Here is a 26,515-nt window from a genome sequence, read left to right on the forward strand (position 1 = left end):
ACTGATGCTGCTGAGATAGATTTCTCAACATTGCTCAGAAAGACAAAGGCAAATTATCTCTTTCCCCAAGTGAGTGTTAACAAGCAGGAGGCTGGTGTGCATCATCTCTGCCACTTCTTTCAGTGTCCCTTGTTGCAGGCTGGAGAAATAGAAATCTTAATTACTAAACGCCACTAGATAATCCTTTGTCCTCGTTTGCAGGTAGCCTCTCCTAGCAGAGGGCCATTGGTCTCTGTTAGCCGTATCAGGAGTAAGGTCAGCGCAGTGCTGCAGCTGATGGGCTGACTAACCAGTGTGTGAGAGGAGTTCATAGTGCTTAATAATAGCAGCAAATACTTCTGGCAACTTAAAATCATCTGCATGCTGGAAGTAAAGGGACATATGCCACTGATAGCCGGTCTGTCATTACAGACATAACACACAGCTCTCAAGTAGTGTAAAGCAACGTATCTCCATTTGCTTCATTAGATCAGCATCATTTTATGCCAGTGGAGGGTTTGTTCCATGAATCAAAACCTCTTCTGGGGTCTCTCTATTGATTTCTTTGGAGTTACCACAGCAGAGAATTGTACTCCAAAGCATTGCAGTGTCCTGGGTTCAGCAGTAGCAGTCATTTTTCTCCTTCCTAGTAGTCAGTGCAGTGCTGTGGTTTTGACTTTCGGCCTGGTAACAGCGCTGAACATCGATGTTTTTAGTTGTTGCAAAGTCATGTTTAGTCTGACCAAGGACTTTGTGAGTCTCATGCTCTGCCAGAGAGGAGGGGAAGCCAGGAGGAAGCAGAGACAGGGCAACTGACCCAAACTAGCCAAAGAGGTATTCCACACCACAGCACATGATGCCCAGGATGTATAAGTGGGGGCAGTTACCCAGAAGGGCTAGATCGCTGCTCGGTCAGGCTGGGTATCGGTCGGTGGGTGGTAAGCGGTTGTCTTCTCTTCCCTTGTTATTTCCCTTATCATTATTATTATTGGTGGTAGCAGTAGTGGTTGTAGCAGTAGTGGTTATACCTAAGTTAGGTTATACCTAAGTGGTTATAACCCAGGTTATACCTAAGGTTATAACTAAGTGTTATACCTTAGTTACTGGACTGCTCTTATCTCAACTCATGGGAGTTACATTCTTTCAGTTCCCCTCCCTATCCCTCTGGGAGCTGGGGGGGAAGGGGGAGAGTGAGACAGAGACTGCGTGGTCTGATTTACGGCTGGGTTTAAACCACGACATGCAGAAATAGAGAAAGCTGACAAGATGAGAAGAGGGGTTAAAGGCTGAAGCCATGACATATGCAACATAGAGAGAAGACAGACAGTTTATCGCTTTGGGGTAAGCAAGCAAATTCTCAGGGTTAAAGAGTTTTAATTTTTTTTTAAATCCTACTTATTTAATAGAATGCAAATAAAGGCTTGTCTTACGTAGCTAAGCTTATCATGGCATTAGACTCTCAGAGTAGGGCCAAGAGTCATAGGAGTCACACCGATGTAAATCCAAAACAATTCAACTTTAGTGAAGGAAATATCTATTACATAAAAAAAAACAAACAACAGAATATTCCTTTCTAGCTCAGTGGTAGGAGTTCCAGTCAAAACAGACCTCTTATTACATTCGCTTTAAAAGACAGTATTGGCAATGAAAAATGGGACTAAGGGACTATGTCAGTGACATGCAGCTCTTGCTGATGTTTAGAAGTAAAGTTCAGACTCTTTAAAGCCACCAGAAGGATTTGTACTTTCAATAAAATTGAACTGAAAGAAGGAAGAGGAGTATGATGTTTCCCTACGAAGTTGTGGAAATTTGGTGTTTTCATTACTTTTTTGTACTTCAGAGCTGCAGCACTTTGGGGTATGGTTTAGGATCAGCTCCAGCTCTCAGTCAAGTTAATGTTAGCTGGATCAGTTCCTCCACGACATGCAGTTGCAGTTGAATTCTATGTGGAAACAAGTAAATGTTATTGAGCACACGCCTACTGTCATCATGTGTCCCAGGCAGCTATGGAGGGACCTTCACACTTCTCACTTTGCAAAATGCAACTCTTCAAACAGCATTTTAAAACAGTCTTTTAAGATGTGAAGTGAGTATAACTGATACAGAAGTGTCTGTCTGACTTCTGAATAGTCTGAAACTACTTTTCTCTGCAATGCAAATGATACTGTTCAGTACAGCATGGGCTGATACAGATGATGACAGGGATGCTTCAAGGATCAACATCTGTTACCCAAACAGTTAGCATGGCCAGAAAAGAGAGAACATCTCTTAAGGAGATACAGTGTAGGTGCTTAGAGGGTATAGTCCCCCTGTCCTTGGAAATTAACTTGTGACAAAATACCAGTATGGAAGATGTGTGCGGTAGAGTTAGACATGAACATATGCAGGCATTCAACAAGACATATAAATGGTATCCTGGATGTCTGTGGTTATATTTTACTGCAGCAGCATTCTACATTTAGAAAGTAGGAGGAAACTGCTCTGGTGAAGTCTAGTCCAGTGGCCTAAAAACAAGATTTGAAATAGGAATCTTAATTTTCTGTGCTTGCCTTTTTTCCCCAAAATGTCTGTAGTATTGGTCATTGACAATTCAGAACTTTCCAGCCTCTGTGCAAATATTTAGAGATCTTAAAAATCCTGAAACAAGAAATACTAAAAGTTTTGCTTGGGATTTGGTAAATTGTTGTGGGAAATGCACAGGAATTTGCAATAAGGTGTTTTGTTGAAGACTTTGTATGTTGAAGAAATGTATTGATGTTCTCATAACATATACATATATATATATGTAATATATGCATGCTAGATGGTATGCCAGTGTGCATAAGAAAATCACTCAATTACCTCGCTGCAAAACCTAGATGTAGAGAACAGCCTGGAAACTCTTAGCAAATTCTTTTTGGTCTTTCTGTGAAAGTATGTGAAAAAACAGAGAGCTGTTGGTTGTGCATAGGAACGAGAAAAATTCTAGTGTAGCCTTGAAAATTGACGATTTTTTTGCACAAAAGAAACAGGCACACATGAATTCGGCTATATTAAGTGCTTTTTCATAAATATCTCCCATCAAAATATTTTGACAGTCTTGAAAACAACATACTTTTATTAATTTGATCGAAAGGTTCCACTGGCTTTACATTTCACTGCATCAGACATCCCTCACAGACAGGATGCAGCCAACTTAAGGCTCTCAGCAGGGACCTCACTTTGGGCTTAACTGATTACATAAAGCATTGTAAGTCAATTTAATGAAACAAAATATTTCTTTGTGATGAAATTGACTCCAAATATTTTATTTGAGTTTTCCTGTTAGAAGTGTGTTACTTTAGAGGGGAGCTTGGAATTTTCTTGCAGGTAGTAATGCCAATTTTAATGACAATTTGTTTTTGTCAGGTTATTCTGGGGGAAAATTTCTAAGAGTTCTACTATGCTTTCTACAGAAGAGCTAATTAGGGTTGCACTTTTCACATCCTGCTGGGGGGAAGATCTGTGGTACAACCTTCTACATCACCAGACCTTCCAAATAAGTTAGAATAGATTGCAGTACCCCTACCTGACTGTGAGACAGGATCAGGCCATGGGCCTCTGCACTGCAGACGCTCAGCTGCTGTTCAGCAAAGGCAGCTGGAGCTGATGTGACTGAATAAAGAGGATTTCTTTCAAGCCCATTGGGCCCAGGGTGATTACTGAACACTACAATCAGGGTCTTTTACTTTTCTTTTTTTTTTTCAAGTTTGATTGCCCTCACATGATACTGGAAGGCAGAGAAAGGGCTGTGGCAGTACAGATTCCTATGATCTCCCCTTGCCATGTAATCAGAAGAGCTCTGCAATTGAATATTTCACAATAATCACTGCATTTTCAATGGGGATGATATAAAAGCAAATATCAAGGCCTCTGGCTGACAAAAGCAGAATACAGAGGGAAAATTTGAAAATAGCAACTTACTTCAGCAATAAAGAGAGTATATTTTATACTGCAGTTTTTCTTTTTGTTAAATCATGACTTTCTAGTAAATGACATCCCAGAAGATATTTATCAAAGCAGGAAAGCACTAGAAAGGAGCACCCTGCATTCACTTTAATATTTCTCCTTTTCTTCTGACATTTTCTTGCCTAGAGATCTAATTCCATTAAATATGTACATTTTTGACTGGAAGACTTCTTCATGTATCTTTCAGATGAATCTTAAAAGTACATAAGGTCTGTAGGGCAGGTTTTTTTAAGTGCAAATGAGGCGCACAGTAGAATATTGTCTACGAGGCTTTTCAAATTATTTATATTCCTGCAGTGCTTTACCTTTCTCTTTCTGTGATAATGATAAGGAAGAAGAGAGACTCCAATGCACCTTCTGTGGAACACTGTCAAACAACATTAGTCATATTTAATATCTGACATGCAGGAACTTACTTTGGCTGTTCTCCATTTTTATTGGATTTATTAGATGTTATCATGTCTGTAACTTTCTCTGATCCCATAGTGCATCGATGTGTTAAAAGCCTTTAGGCCCATGATTGGTCAGTGTTAGAGCCCTGTTACGCTGTTGTGAATGGATATAAATTAACATTCCTCATTAAGCGTACTTTGCAGTACATGGGAATCTGCTGTAGGAATAATGATAGCTAAATGCTCTGTTGGCCCACAGCCATGCCTACTTGTGCTGTTCTCCTTCAGCTTTCTGAAGCTGGGTAGAGCTGGGCCATGTCAGTGCTTGGAAAATCATGCTCTCCAGGTCACTGGGGCACTGTAGAATGGTTCTGGGGCTGACTAGGTGGCTCTTTTCCCATGTCACCTTTGAAACAATGACTTTATGTTGTATTAGAGGCCACTGTGCTGTAAAAGTTGCTGCTTTAGATTTTGTATAAAGCAAAGGTCCTTGCCATTTGCAGTCATTAAGGATTTCATTGCTTTCTCCTAAGAATTTAAGGGTACTAATCCTGGTGTCCCAGCCAAATTGCTACTTACATAATTATAATCTGCCTAAATGTCTGCGTGTACTGCTGTTAAGTGTCACCCTCTTCCCATTATCTCTGAGCATCTCAAGCCTTATTTCAGATCCCATATTTGAATAACTTACCATTATGCAGCGATCTTATCAGTGCTTTACCAAGAAATATACAAAGTTATGCTGATGTAAAGATTGGGATGGTAAGACTTTGCTTTCCCTGGTTGTGTTGAGATGTGCAGTGAATTAAGCTTCCGCAGAGGAGGGAGGTTCTTCAGTGGGAGTGAGGAGTGACAGGGTGATCTGTTAAGTCTCTCTAGAAGCAATCTGGAAGCTGAGTAAGTCTTTCCAAAGCTGGGCCAAATATTTATAGCTTCCATAGTGTTATCTAGCTATAATACCTCAAAAATATCATGTGGTCAAGGCCTATAAGAAATGTAAGACCGTCTTAAGCCCACAGACTCTGGGTTACTCATTCCTATTGTAACAAGAATGGCAAATTGTTTAACACAGCTTCCCTTTCTCCTGCCCTGGCTGTGGCTACTTGTGTGTTCTCACATCTCCTCAGGTCTCCTCTCAAGACCTCCTAGCTCTTCTGTTCTGTTGCAGACTTTGTCTTGCTGCCCTTTCATTGTTACTTATTTTTTCTTTTCGACTCTTCCTTAAAGCCACACTTGCAAAAAATCTTTCTTTGTACATAATGCCTCCCACGTCTGGCATTGTGGTTCTTGCCTTCTTTTAAAGTTTGGAGTCTATTTACTCTCATGTGTTAGCCAGCTTTATGAGAAGAAAGGAATGGCTGTGGCAAGTTATCTTGCCTATCCCACTTAAATACCTGTTTCCCTTCAGTCGCTGAGCAGCTCCGCTATATGTGAGGAGCAGCTTCTAAGCTGATCAAGGTCCATAGGAAATGTCCTTCTCCTGATTTTCACCTTTTGTTGTACAGAAGTACGGGTGCCTGTGGAGATGATTGTACTAATCGCATATATATACAAGCTGAACAAAATACAGCAAAAATCAGGGCTGTACCTAGTCCCAGAGCCTTGAAGTGTTTCTCTAAGAGCTGATACTTAGCTTTTTCCAGGATTTTAGTTTACTGCTTGCTTACAAGTTGCAGACTATAAATGAGCTTCATTTATGGTCACCATTAAGAAAGCCTAAACCAGAAGTAATTGACACCAGTGTATTAAACCATGGCACACTCCCAGTGAAAAACAGTACCTGTACACAAATTCTGTAGCTTTGTGGTTGCTCTGGGAGTTCAGCTCCATGTTGCAATTGGAGCTTGAAAGCCTGGGCATAATTTTGGTCTCCACCTTCCCCAACAACACTCTTTTTGTTTCTTATCCTTGCAAATGTTATGCTGCTGACCTTCATTCAGTGTGTATTCTGCTGTGCTAATATTGCCTTCCCTATAAGTTCCTGAAGTGGTTTTGAACTGATGAGTGCTCTCAGCTTCCTTTGACTTCTTCACTTTTTTCTTTTTCTTTCTTTTTCCTTTCTCCTTTTCCTTTTTTTTTTTTTAATTTTCATTTTTACATTTTACTTTTCCTTTTATTTTATCTTTTTATTCTCTTTTTCCAATATGTGGGTAATTGGTCCCACATCTGGAAGGCAACATCCGCTTCTGTTCAGATTCCTTCTGGTTCCCTGGCTGAAGGAGGATGCTGCCGTTCATCACAAAGTCAGATGCTGTGCATAGGATACCACTTTGTCCCTCACTGCTAGCTCAACCCCCTTGAGAAGTCTGTAGGCTTCCTCTATGTAAATATGATCCTTTCCAGTGTTGCCAGCAAGTTTCAAATGCAGGAAAACCTCAACCCTGCAGCCCACTGAAATTAGAAGCTTGCTTTCTTGTAGGCCTGTTTCTCCTGAAGTTCAGGAAAACAGTTGCTTTTCTCTAATTTTTGGTTCTTTATGAGATTATTTCCTCTTTCCAAGTCTTAACTTGACTTTGAGGTGGCACTAAGGTCTGTGGTTATAATGGCACTTGGCTTTTCACAGGGGTTAATTCAAAGATTTTACTTTGGATGATGCAAGTTTTGAAAAATCATATTGTAGATGTAGGATTATATCAGAATCTTTTACCTGCTCAAGGAGTTCTTGTGCCTGCTGATTTCTGCAAAGTGTTGCCTGATAGCATCTCCCGTCAGCTCGGTATGTTCCCTGAAGTACTTCAACTGTGGCAGTTTTAGTTGCACTGCAGTCAGTGTCAGGATTAAAAAAAAAAACCTTTCAGTTTAACACTGAGACTGCAAGAACTTCTCCTCCGTGTTTCCTTCCTTTGGGCTGCCTGGCTGCTGCTCTCCACATACACACTCCATCCCCAGATGTTTTGATAACATCTCTGCTGATAAGTACTAGCAATACATCAACAAATAGTAGTTCAAAGTAAATAATCACTGTCAGCAGAAATATATAGTTGAAACAGCACGTTTTGAAATATGCAGAGGTGAGAGTCTGTGATCCCTTGAAGAGCTAGGACCTGTGTACATGCTGCCATATGGCTGCAGGCACCTTGGGATCCAATAAGACTGTCAGCAGTTTTTCATTTGCACTCACATAGCAGGATGCTAGGTGCATGCATCTCTTAATATCTTCCATGTAAAACATCTGAAGACAATGGGTGAGGCATTAGCAAGATAAATACATGGCCAAGCCCCAAAGAGAGATGACAGATTGGTACTTGCAGAAAAAATTTAATTGTATTTTATGCCTAACAGCCTAGCACAGGTAAATGGGTGAGAGAGGGATTGATGCTAAGTATGAGATGCGGTGCCTGAATCTCATCAAGCCAAAAGGCTTCTTGTTCCCACTGAATGATTGTTTTATCCTTGTTTTTTTTTGCTTCTACTTCTGCCGTTGACAGCAGCTTGAGGGAAGAGGGGTGGGGAAATATGTTGCTCCTGCAAAAATCGCTGTAGAAAGAATAGCCAGAACGTAAATGATACTGGTTTGGCTTCAAAAGGGTAAGCAGGTGTCTTAGGAGTCCCAGAAGAGCTATGTGAAAGCTTGTACAAACAACCTCGGAATCACGCCTGTTTGTTATTCACATAAACAGAGTTGAAACCTTCTGAATTCCTCAGTTCCCAGAATTCAGATGGCGCACAATGGCCCATAATGAACAGCACCTGTGCTTACCTCAGTTACTACACAGAGCCAAACAACAGCAAGAAGTGCTTTCAAGAATATTTTTTCAATAATAGATTTAGTTATGTCTTTCATAATTGGATTCAAAAGCTCAAAATTTCATTTTGCAACTTGCTCATGAAATTCGTATGAAAATGTCTGGCATTTATTCAAAAGAAATATTCTGTGAACAAGAAATTGCAAAACAGCCAACTGCTGGTAACTAAGCAGCCAAATTATAGTCCAAGCACTTGGCAAATACACTGTCTTTTTTATTATTTCAGTAATTGAATTTCTGTTAAAGCGTGGAGCATAATTTAACATCAGGAATTTATTTATAATACAATGGTGTTTCAGTAATAAATGCATTATTATTGTCACTTCTAATGGAGTCTTCTGTATTCCCTCAGAGACTATGTGGCAGACTCTGAGACAACCACTGCATCAGTGTTGTTTGTAGACAATTGAATTAATTGGAGACAGGGTCATTAACTCGACCTGAATACCTCTGATTGCTTCTGTAAATAAGGTTAGAGAGCAAATGGCTAATCTTTGTTGTCATTATAGATTCTTTTTACATTTTCACACTGCCTTGTATATTAAGATCATTTTGCTAAGCAGCTTTTCAGGCTGTTGTCGTATTTACAGTATTGTCTTGCATGGCATACAACCGTAATTGTATCAGACTTACATTTCATTTCCCATATCTATATAAAACATGATATTAGAGAGAGACCTATTCTGAATCGCAGCACATAAAAACCATTGGACCAACAAATTAATAAACCAAAATGAATAAGCTGTAGCATTAAAAAATAATGAAGTCACAAAACAAAAGTTGATTTTGTTTGCTTTTGTTTGAAAATTCCAATGTGTGAGACTTGCCAGGGATAATATAGTGAGTCCATTACTCAGTTGGGAACCTGACCCGAAAGGCCAGCTCTGTGTATACCAGCCTGTGGGTTAAGTGTTATCTGGACTTTTAGCGTGGATTTTCTTGGAATACAAGTATCAGGCTGTCATTTAAGCACAGATAGAACACAGATATTTTTCAAGGAGAGATCCAAAAAAAGGTTGTGAGCACACTGTTCCATTTCTCATCAGACTTCATAAGAAATGTAGCCTGAGAGACCTAGGAAGGCATGTGTCAGGAACAAGAGACACCCTAAGCTTGAGAATGAGGTCAGGTTCACACTGAACTCAGGGATACCAGCTTGTCATCACTCCCATATTCCACTATATACTTAAAAAAATACATGCTTTCTCAGAAACAGTCTTGTAAGTAGAAGAAAACAGCTGGCAGTGTCTTATAATATGCCTGGTATTTGCATGTATTTCTTTCATTCTAAATTTATATTCAAGATGGGCTTGAACCCAAACCCCAGATATGCAGTGTGAGTTATCCAAACTCTGGAGCCAAGTGTGGGATCCTGAGTCCATCTGTAACCTAGATAAGTGGTGTTTTATAAATTCAGATTCAAAAATAACAGCCTCTCCACTTCCAAACTAGCAAGTACAGCTTTCAGCTTCAGAACTCTGCCCATGTCGAACTCCCATTGACAGTCTGTTGGTGCAGGAATCCAGCCTGGCTTGAGTGTGGTGGGAGGAACATGCTGCCACACTTATGTTTTCTCTCAGCAGCCTCTGCACAGCTTACTTGTAAGAACATTTAGGGATGTTGTTTCATTTAAAAAGCAAAGGAGGAAACATAGAGTTGAATAGATGTTAAATTGTTACAGGTTTTGAAGGCATCATCTGAACTTGCAGACTGGCCTTGTAGGTTTTGCTGTGCACAAAAGAAGAGTGAGAACTTGGCCAAGAAATATTATTACTGAACAAGATAGAGCCTAGAGCTGATCTGAAATTCAGAGTAAGCCTTTCAGGTCTGGGCCACAGTGTCTCTGTCTTTCCCTGTATATTTGCAGTGAATGAAAGCATGAGTGATGTTCACCTTGGAGCCCTGCTGCAGAAACAGTCAATCCTGCTCAGCCTCTTTGACCATTTGTGTTCCTTTCTACTGTATGGGCTGACTCTTGAGCTCTGTCTTTGGTTAATTTAGCTTTCTTGTCCACTGTATCCCAAACAAAGCAAAATTAGAGGGGATAGAGGGCTTTTAACTCTAATGCAGAAAATAGGTCAATACTTCTCTACTTCCCTGCTAGCAGAGTGACATCCTGCTACTGATTTTTGTCATTAACAAGCAAAAGAGCTTCAGATCTCACATAACAGGCAACCACCATATCACACTAGAGCATGAGGAGATTGAGGCTGTCTGGGCAGATATGTGAAGAACACATTTACGCCTTACTAAAGGGATGATGATCAAGTTGAAAACAATAAAAAGTGCAAGGGAGATTGAACTTTGCCTATTTACCTTTGTATCCATGAGGGGTTTGGATCTTCCTGACCTTTGCTTGTTGGCAGACCTTCAACAAATCATTGCTGATACAATAACCCTTCATCAGTCTGGGGAAAAAATGGATGGTGGTAATGTTGAAAAATCCATTTCTTGTAACTCAGCAACATAAGTGACCAGAATAAAAGCTTCTTAGCTGGAAGGGTTTTACGAAGAAATAATTTAGCTAACCCTAAAGTTCTGTATTGTTTTAGCCATACTGAAAAAAACAGGCAAAATATAACTTTTCTTAATACCCCATGGACAAAACCTATTTTATACTCAGGATTATGGTCACTTCACTTTTGTTTTCCTGATCTCATCTTGTGGAACACAGTGTTTGTCCACAGTCAATTCCAGGTCAGATTTTAACTGCACCTGCAAGGCATCCCAGTTTCTCTCAGCCTAGGTTAAGCAGGCCAGGGATGGAGCACTGAAGTTACACATGAGGAAGGCACCCAGTGTTATTTCTGGCGATCCTAGTTCATCTCTCCCATTTAAATCAAAGGTGGCTCCAAACTTGTCCTCAGCATGCTCACAGGCAGTGCGGTCCTCATACTTGCAGTGTTTTGACTAAACTCCCACAGAGCTCCATCCTGGAGGTGCTAAGCACCACTAGCTTCCTCTAGAAGATGTGGCAACTCTTTACCCCCAAGATCCCAGCAAGTAGGTGTGGAAGCTAATAGGATCTTCCCTTTATTTTGGTGTGGATGAAAAAGTCTGAAAGGCAAGATTTGCAGCCAGGTAGGGTTAAGAAATTAAAGATTCTCTGTTTCCTTTTGCTGTCATTCAAAATAACAAGCATAGGAAATTCTGTTTAAAATAGCTGAGCTTTTTGACTTAAAGGGCTTTCGTGTTGAAGATTTAAGATGTCAGGTTTAAACATGACACTGATAGTATTAGGCAAAGTATGGGAGCAGATACTTGTAACTGTCATTTTTTCTGAGTGTTTATTAATGGCCTTTTGTGATTTATAGTGAATGTTGTGAAAGATCTTCAGGTCCATTTATCACTCAAAGAAGCACCTTTTTTTTCTTTAATACCTACGAATGTCATAATTAAGGGTGGATGCTGCTTAAAGATTTAGCTCCATTCTTAACATAAGATCCTTCAAGATGATATTTAATCCTAAATAGATTTAATACCTTCTTTTTTTTTAATCCACAAAGCAGTGTATTATGTAACTGGCAAAAATCAACAGCATTAAAAGAAGCTCGCATTAGACAGAAATATAGAGAAGGTTTAGGTTTCCACTCCAAATGGAGTTTTTCACCCCATTTTAAAATTAACTGTAAGGAAGAAACCTATGTTTCAGCATTCAGCTTTATTAATATTTTACTAGGTTTCTCCTTGTTCAAAAAACAAGTCGTGTGCTGAAGTACATCTTTATATCCATGAAGGGCTCTGGTGGTGTGTCATAAATTCATCATGTGTCTTTAGGAATACTTCTTTAAAAACTGTTTCAGAGTAATTGGCCATTATTTATAATGATGGCTCCTTTTTACTGTTATGGCAGTAGCAGTCAAACTAAGTGTCTGCTTGTGGTCTTCGTTAGCATCTGTGTACTTCTGTGGCATCGGTTATTCTAACTTAAATCTGATGAATGTAAATATACTTGGAGTCTCACAATGCTGTCTGTATTAAAAACAGGGGAAAAGTGCAGGCATTTAATTGTTTTGCCCATTAAATCCCAGACAGACGCAGGAATAGAACCAGTTTTCTGAAGTATCAGGCCAGTGCTGTAACCACAGGGCTGTCTTTCTTTACAGAGGTGCAGTGATTATGTCCATAGAGGTGGATTCTTTGTGCCTTAATCATTTGAGTAGGTGCCTACAAGCCATGCCATGCCTCTAGCATCAATCCTGCTGCGTCAAGCTTTGTACTGTATATAGTGCAGGGAGATTGCTATGAGTTTGTGAGCAGCTGAAGATCATTTAGTAAAATATCGCCGACTTTTTTCTGATTGTACTCAGTTTTTATCTCTGCCCCTTTCCCTATTACTTGTTTTACTTGTCATGCTCCTGCAGCCCCTGCAATTAGAGCAGTCCTGGGCCTTTTCTAAAAAGGCGTGGCTTTGACAGACTGGGGGGCTGATTTCCCTTCTCTGGGTTGCAGAGACTCATGTTTCTGGTTCATCTTCTTTGCTCTGGAAGTGGTTATACTGCTGACCTGCACACAGGGGATTTCCCTAGAGGATATCTCCTGAGGTGATGTTGTGACACTTGTACATAGCGCACAGGTGTGAATGACTGTGCATGTGCTGTAAAGCTCTGGAAAATCGGGATATGCCTTTTGGCACCCTTTCAAGCTCAGAGGTGGACAGGGGGAAAGGAGAAAAAATGCAACTTCCTCGTGTTTTCTGACTGCTTGGTTGCTCAGAATAGTAAAATTAGCTTTCCTCAGATAGTAGATGAGACTGGAAATGTTGAGGAGTTAGAGGTGTCATCTGGATCCATCTGCACCAGCGTGTTTTGGTCCCATAGCTCCCAGTTCTCTTCCGACTGGGCTCTAAGCTGGATTCTATTTTCAGTTAGAACTGAAGTAGAACTGAGTTAGAACGGGTAGGGTAGTCCATTTACAACATTATGTATCCAAGTTTCTGCCGTACATGAATGAGAAAAAAAAAAAGCAACACTTTGCTTTTAGAGGTTCACTTTGGTTTTTTTTATTATGATCACACTTGGACTTTCTGCTGAAATAAGTAAAATCAAACTGCAAATAAGTAATTTCTTGAAAAATATTTTATGTTAACTTAAAACTTGGAACAGTAGAGGAGTGAGTATGTACTTCTAAACTTTCACAGAAGTGTACTGAAAGATGCAGTATTCGCATTTTCTTTGTGGAAAATGAATAAGTTCCCATGTATCAATACTCATCTCTAGCTTGATTCAGTGGGGCAATATTGGTATAATAAAATGGTTCCATTTACATCAAATGAGGCCCTCTGAAGCTCACAGTAACAGATAGTATTCTTATTCTTCCAGATGCCAGACAAACAGTAGCACATCAGGGCATAGTACGAATAATGCACTCTGACATTTGAATCCATTCACTAAAATATTGTACATCAAACGTACATACATTACATTTCCTGAATAATACCATGCTCACAAAAGTGTTTCCAAACTCTGAGATGAGCAGGGTGATGCATGCACAAATCATGGGTACAATATTGCTTTTAATATGCAAAATCCCCTTCTCTTCCATGTCAAGCGTGTATGAGAATGCTGTGAAATTGGGAGGAGAGCGATTACCATACCAATAGTTCAGAAAGTTTTTTACGTGCACCGTTAGGGATGTGCCCTTCAAACTCCTCCTCTGCCGTTTGTTTTTTTATGAACAGTTTGATAAGACAATTTGATACGTGGCACCTTTTCTTTATGGCAGATGTGATAAAGAGTCAGAACTTACTGTAGCCCAAGGATAAAGCCTGGGAAAGGGTCAGAATAGGACAGAAGAAACAGTACCATGGTTTAATTCACATTTCAGATGTATATACTCAGTTCCACCTAGGATTTCTGGGTAAAGTAATTCTTTATTGGAAGGCTTTGACCTTGTTATGGATTCCTGGCAGCTTTTCCCCACTCTATTCATTACTAATGCAAGCTGTCAATCACTTTAGTTCTGCTTTGACATAGATTGTGGCTCATAGGAGTTAGCTCTGTCATTCTTTTTATTTCTTTCATCTTTACTATCCTTTTTTATGGTCTTTAAAGCTGGAAATATAAAAGGTTTATATGTATATGAAAAAACTCTGTTTCAGTAACTCTATCAACCTTGTTATAAACAGTCTTTGATTAAAACAGTTACTTTTGAACACAGTAAAATGAGAACGTAGCTTTTTACGTATAACATCTTGTAAATTACCCTCCCCCTCAAAATAAATCAGAGCTCCTATTTGCATTACAGTGGTCAGGATTGATACAAGCAGATCAGCTGCCACATCCTGAATGATATATTAGAGAGGTTTTCCCTTTCCATGTGTTTTGACATGAGAGAACCGTCAGAAGTGATGTCTTACTATGTGTGCTAATGTTAGCTGAAGTAACAATTTCCACACCTTATTTCATTTCACTGACCTGGGTATGATAAATATTTTAAAAGGGCTCGATACAGGTTTTCAGTTCCTGTGTCAGCCCAATCTCTGAAAATTTAGATTAGAATTCTACCAGCCTGATGATAAATAATTTAATACTAACCAATGGAAAGGCAGTGAACAAACCATTCAGAGCAATGCTTTTCTTTAAAAAGTAATCTAGTGGCAGTCGTAGGTAAGTTTGAAGATATAGATATAAAAATTCATTATAAAAAAATGGCATCTCCTTTTCAAATTAGAAGGGAGCATTACTTCCTGATAATAGTATAAGAATAGAAGGGAAATAAAACTTTGTTATTGAACAGTTATGGTATTAAATTCAGACACTAAATTTTAATCTGCTAGGTGCTGCTCTATTATCTGCTAGAATAATGAAGCGGCCTTTTTACACAGAATTCAGTGAGCCCAGTAACTCCTAGTAGTGCCCCTCAGGTTCATAATTTTTCCTGTTTGTTCCTCTCTCTTATCTCAGAATAAAGTGTATTGAGTGGGAGAACAACAGTATATGCCAAGAGTGAGCACTGCTGTCTACTCTGATAGATCCTGTAGTGTAGTTGTAGTGCACAAGTCTTACTCGGAGCTGAGCGCCCAGTTTTCAGTGCCCTGTGCAATCAGTCTTTGTTCTGAGGAATCTGCATTTTAAATAGATGAGCCAGATTAAGGATAGGCACCATAGTTTCCCCGTTACTCAGCATGAACTGGTGCACAGATGTATTTTCTTCTAAGACACAAAGCAAAATTCATCCAAGTCCCTGTCCAATGCCTCGATGGGAAGATCAACCACTCTGTCAAGTCTGAGGTCACTTTTCCAGTATAGACCTTCCCATTTCCAGATTTCATTGATTGAATTTTCCCTAAAAATAGGCCTGTGCAGTAAAGCAACCTTTGTAGAGTGCTGCTTCATGTGGAAATACATTGCCAGCATTGATATACTGTTGACATACTGGTCAGTTACCATCTACAGTTTCCCACTGCTCAGCAGCGCTCTGCTTTTTCCAAGTTTACATTTTGATTTCTGGGTAGAGCAGTGGAACAAGTGGCCAATTCATCATTACCCTAAAAAGGAAGGGTTGGAATGAATAAAGCTATTGTTGGAAGGCACCATCTATTTGCCAAATTCTCTTCACAGCAATTAACATGACTACATCTAATTGGTGACAAGTTCAGGGAGATAGCTAAGGAGTTTTTGTTCCTTGGTGAGTTTTACTGCAGTAGGCTGAATTACACAACTTTTCTTTACATGTGTATTTACAGGGTAAAAAGCTTATTCTTTTTCCTATTAGAAGTTAATGAGTTTAAGTATTTCACATTATCTTCGTTGTAACTACCAGGTTTAATCTTGAAAATAAGTTATTACAACAGAGTAAATGATGTGTTGAAAATAATATAATAGCCTAGATGACAACAAGAAAGTGTAAGCTGCATGTTGGGCCTCCAGTTCTCTAGGCAGCATAATAATCGAAATATATAATAATGCTGTGTCTGCTTTAACTGGCTTTGGAAAAATTACCCATAAGTTTAAAACCAGACAAGCTGCAGGGTTACATTTAAATTTAGGCAGCTCACCTGTACCAGTGAATGGCAATGAAAACACAATGGTTGGTGTGTGATGAACTTGATGCAGTCGCTTACCAGGAACCACCAGCAGACACACCTGCAAGCCTCAGCTGCTCTGTAGTTAAAGCCTTAGCTCAACAAGTGTTGAAAAACACTGGCAGACACTGGTGATATTGGTGTTGTTCTGACCTTCAAGACATTTCTCACTTTATACTTTGTGTCCATGCTGTACACAGTCATGCCACCAGGCAGCAAGGGACAGGGGAAGTGCTGTGTGCAAAAGCAGGAGGGAGATAGGTGAAAGTGCTGCAGAAGAGCTTCTTTCCAAATCACTTTTGAACATGCAGGTATCTTTCTGTCTGCTTCATTGTTTGATAGCAGAGAGGAGACCAGCTTACCAACCTGCAGGCAGCTAGAGACATCATCACGATGGCCTTTGCAAAAGGTTTTCCTGGTTTTCCTCCACCTACAGTGGTGGGCGTTACTCCAGTGTCACTCATCTCTATGGCACAGGAGAAGCTGCTCTGGAGAGGGGTAAGCAGATGCTGGTCCGTCTGGCCTGAGTGATGGGGATCCTTGCTACCAAGTCACAGGTGTGTTTTTCCTCCCACTTAGCACAGACATGGTAAGGGCTCCAGGTCTGGGCAGAGCCTGTCTGACTGCCCTGCAGGACACCTCGACTGCTGAGCACAAGGCTTGGAAAATGAGGAGAACGGAAGGGGAGGAAACTGGTGTTTCCATTAACTTCGGAGAGGCCTTGGGCTTAGAGAATATGAGAGGCCCATACTGAGTATGAGGATGATTGTAATACCTCTCATGTTTGCTTTGTGTGTTTGGATTGCAAGCTCTTTGGCCCAAGGACTGTGTCTCGTCATGTATTTACACAGATCCCAGCACAGCAGGTCACTGATCTCAGTAGGGGCCTCCAATCTCAAGTAATAATAATGGACTGGCTTTCTTCTAAGTGTTATTTACCCAAACAATACTGTGTTCCATTGGGAAGCATTGTTTTTATTAATTTATTTTTTTTTCAGTTCAAATAAAATAAAAACATTGTCCACCCAAGCACTGAGGAATGACATGAGTGCTCATCTCCTGCTAGGAAATAAAACTTCAAGAGTTTCAAATACCAGTGCTTCCTGCCCCCTTTAGTCACTTTGAGGACTTGTATCTGATGGTAAAATGCTTTAAATCCATTTTAAACCTTGTCCAGGCTGGCATTCCTTGTCTGGATCTTAGCAACACAACAAAGCTTCCTTTGAAAGTCTCTTAGAGAGGCAGCCCCCAGTTCGTGTATTTGATATGTGTGTGAATTAGTCCCATTTATTTGTATAACAGCTGCTTGAATGCACATTTTCAGAATCTATCTCATCATCTTTTAAAACATGTGCTTTAACTTTAAAGCCAAAGAAGTCTTTGGAAGAGTGCAAACCAATCTGTTGTTTTGAACTAAAAGGTATATTTTATGTAAGGAAAAAAACTCAGAAGACAACCAGGAATCTCTCCACTACACTCACTTTATTGGAAGCAAAGATACATTTTTTTTTTCATGCACTTGCATGTGAAAGGTCTGTGTATTTTCTTCTGTTCTGCTGAACAGCATTACTAGTTGATTGTGCATGTACCTATATGCAAGATCTCTCTTTAGTATGGGGAGATGCTAGGAAAGACATTTTGGATCTTATCTGATTGTTTTGCAAACATGCAGACAGTGTTACTCTCAACCCAAACTATATGATGAAAAGTTGAATGCTTCTACTTTAAAAATGAAGATCAGCAATGATGTCTTCAGCATGAAACCACCCGATGTAGCCAAGGCATAATTTTATTATCCCAGATGAAAGACAAATATGACCTCATTGTGTTTTGTATGAAAAACATTATTTTGAGTCTGTCTGGTTCCTGCAAGCTTGCTGAGCTGTGTTATTCAGTAATGTTTGGCATATGATAATTTTCTAAGGCTAGTGTGCAGAAAGAAAGAAAATAAGGCCAGGCTGGAGCTACCATCTATTTCCATGGGTTTTTTCTTGCCCTCTGAGTTCTTTGTCAGACAGTTGCAGTCTGCTACAGTACAACTCTAGTTGTTTTGTGTAAGTGCATCCCAGCTACAGTGTCATTTCTCTTCCAGAGCGCTAAAAGATGTAGGTTGTGTTTAAAGGCTTCAAAGGTCTGGCCTTACCTGCTGGGACACTGGCTTTTTCTTCTTTGATCTATTATAAGGGGTGATATACTTTAAATCAGTTATCTTAATGAGAGAAAACTTGCCAGCACTGACAGCAGAGCATTTTCTTAGGCAATCTGCACAGATGTGTGAGCAGCCTCACACACATCCTTCTGTACTGGGCATAAACCACCCCAGGCAAGGAGCTTTGTCACTGGAGGAGTCTGGTGCAGGTCTGTGTGCCCAGCTACAAAGATGCTTCAAGTCCGTGCAGGAGCCAGGCTCATGGTCCCCCTGTCTTGACAGCCAGCTCCCTGCTAGAGTAGTGGGAACTGGAGTTTCCAGAAAGGGTGAAGCATTAATATTGTCTTATTCACTTCTAGTTGAAGTGAAATAGATGAAGAAAATAGACGAAGCTCACAGATTTAGGGAAAAAGTAATTTTTAGATTGCAGCTTCATCATTCTGATAATTCCATAAGTAACATTTGTTTCAAGGCTGATGTTTCATTTTGGTATTTTAGAATGGAATTGCCACGTTTGCCTCCTCAGCTTTAGAACCCTTGCAGTTTTTTCTATTTTTTCTCTTCTTTTTCTTTCTTCTTGGAAACAGTTGTAATGAAGTAGGAAAACTCAGGTTTCATCTGCTTTAAGTGTTTTCTAAACAGAAAATATAAGGCCAAAACCACAATATATTGAAATAAAAGGCAAAATCCCCTACAAACACATTTACTTGTTTCCTTTTTCACTGTAAAAACAAGTCTTTTGCTACACTTTCTTGAGCTTCTCTGAAAAGGAGGGATAAAGAAAGAAAAACAAATGTGAAAATAGTTTCCAAAAATAGTGACTTTAAATACGAAGTGCAAGATTTACCTTTTAATTCAGCAGTGATTAGTTCTCCATGATAGTTTTGGAAATGCCAATGTTTTTAAAAGCATCTCTTTGATTTACCTGTTACTTCCAGTTGAAATTTGTAAAGTAGCTCTGTTTGAATCAGTTGAGTGAAGAGCCTCTAGAAGAAGGGGAGGGGAGGGAGAGAAGTATATGCACTTAATGAGCAACAAAGCTAGTGATCTGCAGGAATTACCCAAGTGAGTAATTTTGTTTCATTAATGCACCCTAAAGCACCAAGCTGTTTTTTTGTCAATGGGCACTGCAGGGCCATTGCAGTGCTCAAAGAGACAGTTATGTTACCAACTGCAGTGTAAGGGATAGGTTTACCAACAAGGAGGGAGAGAGAAAGTAGCTTAGCCTAAGAAGAAAATTAAAGACCATCTATTATTGTCACTGAAGCCAATGGCAATACTTGTAAAAACTCTAGCAGAGCAGGTCACACGTAGTTTTTTGACTTTTCCAACTTCCAGTTTCTTGGTTAGTGTGGTTTCTTAAGAAGGCATCTTGATGCACATAGCATCTCAGTTTGAAAGGGGAAGAAAGGCGTGTTCCTGGCTTACTTGAATCATTCTTGGAGGGAAGTAAAAAAGCAGATAGCAGGAATGAAGGCAAAGCTGTATTATGACTTCTATGCATCTCAGAATCGCTCAATATGGGACACACACAGCATATGATATATTAAGTTGAAGTATTGAATATCCATAAAGGAGTACTAGCAAGCGGTGTCAATTTTCAAACACTTTGCTTTGTCAGCTTCACAAATTTAAAATCAATCATCAAAAAGTCCCTGAACAGATCAGCTGAAGAGACATAAAACCTTATGGTTATCTTCCTGAGAAAAAAGTTGAAATTAAAGGTGAGTTTATAAAGACGCAGATGGCAGAATTCGTAGTGCTTAAAACTGGGGTCATCCAACCTCTCAGTTTAGAAATAAATGCTGAGGAAAGACAATGACACCCAGTGCATTGCTAATAAATACATCCTGGAGGACAGTTGAACATGCAGAAAAATAGATTTCACAGAGAGGCTTATTTTCAGCATGAATGCCATTTTCTCACTGCATTATCATAAACATGGGAGAAAAAACAGCTATAAATAAAAAATTCTGGGGCAGTCCCTGCGGACTTGTCAAAAATATGTAGGTTTTGTACACTGCAGTGTAAAAGTATTCATTAAAATTAATTTTTAAAATGCCCCATCCAATATTAGTTGCCTGATGTCCTTCCTTTGATCATAAATTATAAATGAACCAGCAAAAAATGAAGAAACCGTGATTCCATTAATAAATTATTGAAGTGTGATTGTTAGTATTTGCAATCACTGGGCTAATAAGCTCAGGCTTGTGACACTGAAGTGTTTCTCATTTAAGGGTGATGGTGATGGTGATGTGATTAACACCATTATCAGTGTGTCCTGTGAAGCATAAACCCAATGGGCTCCTTTGGTGCCTATGCAGTGACCCATGAAGCTTTCACTGGTCTGTACTGCAGGAGGGGGAGTTGACACAGAAGAAAGTCGGTGTGAACTGGGTTCACTGGGTAGCTCCCCCCAAGGCGACACTTTAAAAAAGCAGCGCACTGACACGAGAGGCTCTTCTCCCCACAGCAGCCTGCCTGTGCCAGCAGCGCACGCAACTGGCTTGGCCCATTCCAGTGGCGGCTCCGGGAGCTCCAGTGAGTCCGAGAGCAGCTCTGAGTCTGACTCCGACAGCGAGAGCAGCTCCAGTGACAGCGAGTGCAACGAGGAGTCACGCAGTGCAACGCCAGAGGTAAAGCCACGCTCAGCTCCTCCCCAGTGGGTGCTCGGAGGGGAAAGCATGGACAAACATGAAATCCTGCTCCCTGATAGGAGATGTTGGAGTTCTCTGCTGTTTGATGCTGTTGACTTTTTTCCCACTTCACAGTTTTATGTGTATGACCCACATACTCATACTAGCTTTTGAAAGAATCCTTCTGGCCTACATTTGAATTGTTTGAAAGAAATATTTAGATTTTTGCCAGTAGCTAGAGAAGATTTTATTGACACAGTGTTCATCTGGGACTAAGGGAAGGCAACATAACAAAAGTATGTCTTCAGGGACCAGCTAAACTTTTTAGTTGTATTAAATTTCTCCAGGGTAACATTGTAAACCAGATAAGGAAGCCTAATTAACCATAAATACTCCATAAATACTCCCATAAAACTAGCAGTCACCACTAGTTGACTGAAATAAAAGGGTACATTAAAAACATTCTCTTTTAAAGGGAAAAGCGTTGCTTCTGTGTGAGATTTGTTCCTTGTCATTCTTCCATCTGCAGCCTGAACCCCCCTCAACAAATAAATGGCAGCTGGATAAATGGCTAAATAAAGTGAACCCCCACAACAAGACCATCATCAACAATCAAAATGAGCCTCACAGTGAGACCAGCTCCCAGACCCAGAGCAACCAGCAGGCCGAAGGGCCTAACAAAGGGAAACTCAACAGCAGCCTGCCCCCAACCGATTCCAAAGACCGGGCAATCCTTAGTCCCATCCGAGAGAAAGCCAAACCACGGGTTGCCCAGAAAACCCCAGAGGCAAAAAGCTCCAAGCAGAAGTCACCAGCTCATAATGAGCCAACTTCACAAAGGACTACTGGGAAAAAGCAACCCAAAAAGGTAGAAAGGACTTCCAGTGTAGAAGAGTATAACTGGCCCAAACCAAATAATACCAGCAACACTCCCAAAGAAAAAGACACACAGGAACCCCCCGAGCAGCCAAAGGTTCGAACTAAAGCAGCAGTTGGAAAGACTGCTCCAAGGAAAGAACCACGAACTAGCACAGGTCTCACTTCAGAGAAGAAGAAGTACAGAGGCCCCAGCAAAATTGTCCCCAAATCCCGGGAATTCATTGAAACGGATTCATCTACTTCTGACTCAAACACAGACCAGGAGGAGAGCTTGCAGGCTAAGGTATTGCCAGCTTGCCCTGGCTCTGCCAATGGTGTCAAAGCAAAGGACTCTGGCAGTAACATCCTCAGCGTAAGTAGTTTAACTAGCAATGGCAGCAACACATCTATTGACCAGACTAGCAATGACCTGGAGGAGCAGCTCTTTTCTCCTATTCCAATCGTACAAAACGAACTTCTGTCCCCTCTGAGAGAATATGAAGAACTCAAATCTCTGTGGGTGAAAATAGACCTTAGTTTACTCTCTAGGATACCTGGACAAGAGCCTTTTGAGACCACATCTGTGAAAAGTGAACCAAGAGAGGCAAATGTGAAACACAGGCGACCATCTCGTGAGTCCCCTACCCCAGCACCTGAAAAACCGCCCACAAAATCCAAAAGGAAACACAAGGTAAGTAATTTTCACTGTCTGGAGGAAAACATTGGATTTGTATGCATCCTTGATGTCAGGATCACTCTCTGATTCCTCACTGCACCTGCAGCAGGGCTGTAAGGAGGACTCATAACACTAAGGCTTTATTGTTTTTTCAAAGAACATACATTTACAAGTGCATTACTGCAAATTAGCATCAGAAACCAGTAAAAACCAAACTCCAGCTGACAAAATCAATGAACAATGTATTTTTTTGACATTGGTCTTACAAGCTTTTTCACTCTATTTGCTCACTTATCCATTAATTTCTAGTGTCCTCTAATCTGCAGAAGAATTCCCAATGACAAGTTAATATGACTACGGGTTTAGTCATACCCAGAAAATGTGACTTCTGTTTGGAAGGCAGGATTTTATTGTCTTCAGAATTAAGGCATTTTCACCACTGGCTTAAATAGGCATAGCTTCATTAAAGTCAATGGAGTGGTGCTTGCTTATGCTCCTGGTGAATTTAGTCTGTATTGTTTTGTTGTATAAACAAATGTGATTCATAGAAATATAATTTTCTTAACTAGCTGGTTTCTCTACACAGCTACCTGAAAAAGCAAATATATTTTGACTTAAGGTGTTATGGTTTATCATGTGTTTTGTGTTATTTATACCCAAGGGTATCCTATCTTGTGGGGTATGACAGTGCACATCAAACTAAACGTGTATTCGGAAAAACAAATCCTGAAGTTTTATATCATAAATGAATTCTTGCAGTCAGTTTTTCCAGCTGGAATGGTTGTGCTCTGGTCTGTCTGTGAGAAGTCATCATAGCATGGGGTTTTTTATACCCCAGATTTTATAAATGATTGTGAGTGTGACTTCAGCTGTCTGTTGTAGTGGACTTCTTGAAATCCTGAGTTTGAGCAGTCCAGTGGTACGAGAGAGTTAACTAAACAAAGACAGACAATGCCAGGCAGACACAGGGTCTGCACCCCTGCCTACATGAGTCACTGCACTGGCTCCTTCCCTGTTGAATTAAGTGGAAATAATCACATGAGTAAACTCAGCAGGTTTTTATTCAATTTATATTCTAGCTGTACACTAAGGGCAGATATGTAAGAAAGAAGGAGGAAAGAAAAGGGATGCATAAATGTCCATGCTTATGTGTATGTATAAGTACACCAGGGTGCATACTAATAATGCAAAAAACCTTCTTGCTAGGTACCTTAATGGAGTGTCAGTATGATGGAGACGGAATCTTGGCTAGTATTGGCAACTAAACTGAGGGCTCCCAGGAAAAATAACATGGTCATGAAAAATGGAACCTCATAATTTGAATCAGAAAGTAAAAAAAAAAATGAGGAATCTCACTCTGGGACTGTGCAAACATAAGTTACCCTCTGGAACAGCCTATTCAGTTGCTGTGTGATTGTTCCCAAGGGGAAACAAGCCAATTAGGATGACTTGAGGGTATATCATCAGTTGAAAAAGGGTAGGGAGAGCCTGATTTCTGTTTCTAAATCATGCTATTAAAAGATTTATTTTAGCCACCTACTAGAGGGCTCAAAGGCTGATATGAAGGTTCCAGTGACAGAGCAGTAATCAGCTTTGCTTGTATCATCCTAGTTCAGGCGCAAAAGTCATGCATCAGGGAATCTTTCAAAGCAAATTTTAAACCAGCTGTCGCTGTTAATGACTACCCCAGCTTGGTACTCCAGTCTTCTAGTCCTGTGAGGAATACTTACTAAGGGAAGTTTTCCCATCAACTTCTATTAAGTCAGTGAGTAAAAGCTATTTACTTGAGTAAGATTTGGTGCTATCACGTCATTCCATCTGAATTATTAATTACATTCCAGTGCACTACAGAAGATAACTACAGCATATGAGGCATTTTGTTGCTTAATTATCTGGCTATGTCATTTGTTATGTAACTTCATGTATCATGTTTGGAGCACATTTAGCCCTGATTTCAGGTGACTTTCACTTCTCTTAGACCAGTATTTTAACTGCTGCTACTGTAAAGGAAATGCATTGAGATTCCTGAGCCCTTCTTAATAACAAGTGAAACTGCATGCTGAATCTTTCAAATTCTACTCTTTTCATTAAAGCAGACAGAAAGCCTGGATACCTTTGTTGAAAGCAAGAAACAGCGTCTGGAGGACTCTTCAGCTTCGTGCCTGCTCCCACCTTGTATCTCTCCAATACCGAATCATAGATTAACCAGCACTAAAGAGTAAGTTGGGTTTTTTTTACAAATAACATTCATGAGGGATTTCATGGTAATGTTCTATAAATGTCTCTGCTGTAGACCAGGTGTGGTTTACAGCCCATAAGGGTAAGTGACCCAGCATCACTATTCCCATCATTCAGGAAGAGGTTCCATGTGGTTTTGGATGATACTCATTCATCCTTCTGATGGACCACAGGCATTCAGAATGCCACCGCAATCCTGGTGTGCTCTTTTACCCCATACTATGTCTTTTCAATGTTCTTTATTGCCCCATCATCCTTAACCCCTATGGCCAGAAGATCCTACTAAAAGTGGGCTTTATTTGATTGCCTGGAATTTATTTGTTTTAAATTGTTTTCATAAGAGACAGTTTTCTGATTTATTGAACAAAATAGTGACTTTGCTTTTCACTTCAGTGGTTCTTATTCTTTAACTGTGTGTACAGCCATGCCAGGGGTGACCAATCTTAATGTTTCAGACATGTCCTTTGTATTTGATTACAGACATGTAATCAGATACCTTGTGCCTTTCAGAATGTCTTTGAGAGATGGCTATAATGCTTGAGCAAACAGGTGCCACAAAAATAATGATTCTGATTAGTATAATCACAAGATTAACATTCTATAAATAACCAAAGAGTTCAGTTCCCTTCTGTCATCAATTCTTTGCTTTTACAGTTTTGAGACGAGGCATTTCTTTCTGCTGGGACAAGCAGAGGATCAAACCCTCAATGTACTTCTGAAAACAATTTGAGTGTAGTAGTATTTAAATTTAGATAAACTTCAAAGATTGTTTATGAAATAGCATACAAAATTTAAAACCCATAAGGAAGGTTGAGCATCATTTTATTTATCCTAGTATATAAATACCAAGGACTAACTTAAGTCCTTGAGCTAAGCCCTCATTCTACCACTGGGAAAGTCAGTTGGAGTCTGAAAAAGGCAGATGAGTTGAAATTTACAGTGTGTTCTGTAACATGTTGCATATTTGATAAAGATCATGATGGGTGTTGCCTGATTGTAATTGCTAGAAATACAATATGCAGAGATATATTGCAGGGGGAATCAAGGATTATCCATCCCCAACACCTCCACAATCCATTAAAAAAATCCTTCTACACTTGTCACCAGCAAGCCCTAAGGATCCACCCCCAACCTGATGTTTCTTAATTTGAGCTTGTTTTCCAGGTCATTAATTTGATTCCTTGGAGCTTGGTATTCTCTGTTAAAATACAGTTGTGTCCATCAATAGTTATTTCCATATGCCAGCTTTTTGTCTTGTCTGCCTCAAGTTTTTAAACAAAATTTTCTGACTTCTTTTTCACCGCAGTGATTGAGCCCTGGATCACACTGCATTTGTTATTAGTGTTTTCTGAGTTCACTTGAAACAAATGCAATATTGTTTGATAATTCAGGTCTTCAACTCCCAGCAATGTGCAACTGAATAGAGATCAACATATTTCCCAGAAGATTAGGGAGCTGGCTGAACTGTGTGGTGACAAATTTCTGGAGAGCCCCAGATTATTTTTAAGTAGTCAGGAGTGGTTCTGTTCCTCAGAGGATTAGGTAGAGTTTTAAGGGGAGGCAGAACAAAGGGGAAGCTGAAAGTACACTCTTCAAGGGCATGGGGGAAAATAACACTTCAGTGGTAAGAGGTTGAAAGACAGGCTTTGCCATTTTCTCCTTTTATTCCCAAAGGTTTTACATTTCTTTCAGAACTCCTAAATCTCTATGTAAGAACTTTGAGAAATCAGGGTGATTCAGCCACAGGCATGATGGTGATGTTCATCCATTAAGAAGGTGGTATGTCCCATGGCGGATATTCCCACCTGGGAGGACCCTTAAGTCTCTC

The 26,515-nt window shown here is 40.0% G+C and overlaps 1 protein-coding gene across 4 annotated transcripts in view; it reads left to right on the forward strand.

Moving 5' to 3' along the window:
• Positions 1-26,515, forward strand: part of AFF2 (ALF transcription elongation factor 2) — a 364,050-nt gene that overhangs the window by 308,442 nt on the left and 29,093 nt on the right. For all 4 annotated transcript variants that reach the window (XM_061445966.1, XM_061445969.1, XM_061445967.1 and 1 more), the window contains 3 exons: positions 20,753-20,915; positions 21,445-22,464; positions 24,543-24,667. In XM_061445966.1, the coding sequence (XP_061301950.1) occupies positions 20,753-20,915; positions 21,445-22,464; positions 24,543-24,667 (1,308 nt within the window). The remainder of the gene's footprint in view (positions 1-20,752; positions 20,916-21,444; positions 22,465-24,542; positions 24,668-26,515) is intronic.

This window comes from Pezoporus flaviventris, unplaced genomic scaffold, assembly GCF_033815535.1.
Source record: "Pezoporus flaviventris isolate CSIRO_AGI_PZ_B2104156 unplaced genomic scaffold, CSIRO_AGI_Pfla_v1 ptg000005l, whole genome shotgun sequence".
Taxonomy (NCBI): domain Eukaryota; kingdom Metazoa; phylum Chordata; class Aves; order Psittaciformes; family Psittacidae; genus Pezoporus; species Pezoporus flaviventris.